The 1361-nt window shown below is 34.9% G+C and overlaps 1 protein-coding gene across 1 annotated transcript in view; it reads right to left on the reverse strand.

Annotated features, from left to right (window-relative positions):
• Positions 1-828, reverse strand: part of LOC137648066 (uncharacterized) — a 1092-nt gene extending 264 nt beyond the window's left edge. Inside the window, exon 1 of the mRNA XM_068381007.1 lies at positions 1-828. This exon is cut by the window's left edge and continues 264 nt beyond it. Within this exon, the coding sequence (XP_068237108.1) occupies positions 1-828 (828 nt within the window).
• Between the last annotated feature and the right edge of the window lie 533 nt (positions 829-1361).

Below are 1361 nucleotides of genomic sequence, written 5' to 3' on the forward strand. Positions count from 1 at the left end.
AACAAGACGTCCAGGGAACAACTCTCTTAACATTTCCATGGACCGCCGAGCAGTGTGAGCTGTGGCTCTGTCCTGTTGGAACCAAACTTCTTCTTCCTCATGGTCTAAAACAAACTGGTTGATCTTGGGTCGGAGAAATGTCTCTATCATGTGACAATAGCGATCGGCATTGATCGTTACTGTTTGTCCATCCTCTTCGAAAAAGTACGGTCCCCACATACCAAATTCCACAACGGCGCACCAAAATGTGACTTTTGGGCTGTGTAGTGGTTGTTGGTGGAGTTCCCTAGGATTTTCTGCAGCCCAGTAGCGGAAATTCTGCTTGTTAACAGTTCCACACCAGTGGAAGTGGGCTTCATCAGAAGAAATGAAGACAGCATCTGGGGGAATGTTTTGCAAAATGTCATCACATGCAGCCCTGCGAGTTTTAAAATCTTCTTCAGACAACTTTTGGGCAACCATTATTTTGTAGGGATGCAGATGAAGTTCTTTATGCAGAATTCTCCTTACACTCCTTTCTGACAATCCCAGGGCAGCTGCATGTTTAACCGCTGAACGCTTTGGAGACTGTTGGATGGATGTTCTCACTCGCGCCACATTCTCCGGTGTTATTGCAGTACGAGGTCGGCCAGTTGGCTTTCTTTTTAGTGCTGACCCTGTTTGTCTAAAGTTTGACACCCACAGTCTAATCGTTTTCGCATCAGGAACACTATCACGTCGGCCAAGTTCGAATCGAATCCGAAACGCTCGTTGAGTAGAAATCACAGAGCCGCCATTTTTAATAAACTCCTCCACAACAGACGCCCGATGCTCACCGAGCCAAGCCATAGCGCACACTGAACATGGCACGTACGCCTCTACGGATAAATACCCCCTCCCCATCTCTACCCCCCCTACAACTCACGCGGTGGCTTCCTCAAACCGGGGAGGTTTTATTGCCGGCCCCTGTATATATATATATATATATATATATATATATATATATATATATATATATAGATATATATATATATATATATATATATATATATATATATATATATAGATATATATATATATATATATATATATATATATATATATATATATATATGAGTGTTTATATACTGTATATATATACATATATATATATATATATATATATATATATATATATATATATATATATATATATATATATATATGTATATATATATACAGTATATAAACACTCATATATATATATATATATATATATATATATATATATATATATATATATATATATATATATATTTATATATATATATATGTATATCTAAATATATATATATATATATATATATATTTATATATATATATTTATATATAGTATATATATA

The sequence above is a fragment of the Palaemon carinicauda genome, chromosome 10 (genome assembly GCF_036898095.1).
Source record: "Palaemon carinicauda isolate YSFRI2023 chromosome 10, ASM3689809v2, whole genome shotgun sequence".
Lineage (NCBI taxonomy): Eukaryota > Metazoa > Arthropoda > Malacostraca > Decapoda > Palaemonidae > Palaemon > Palaemon carinicauda.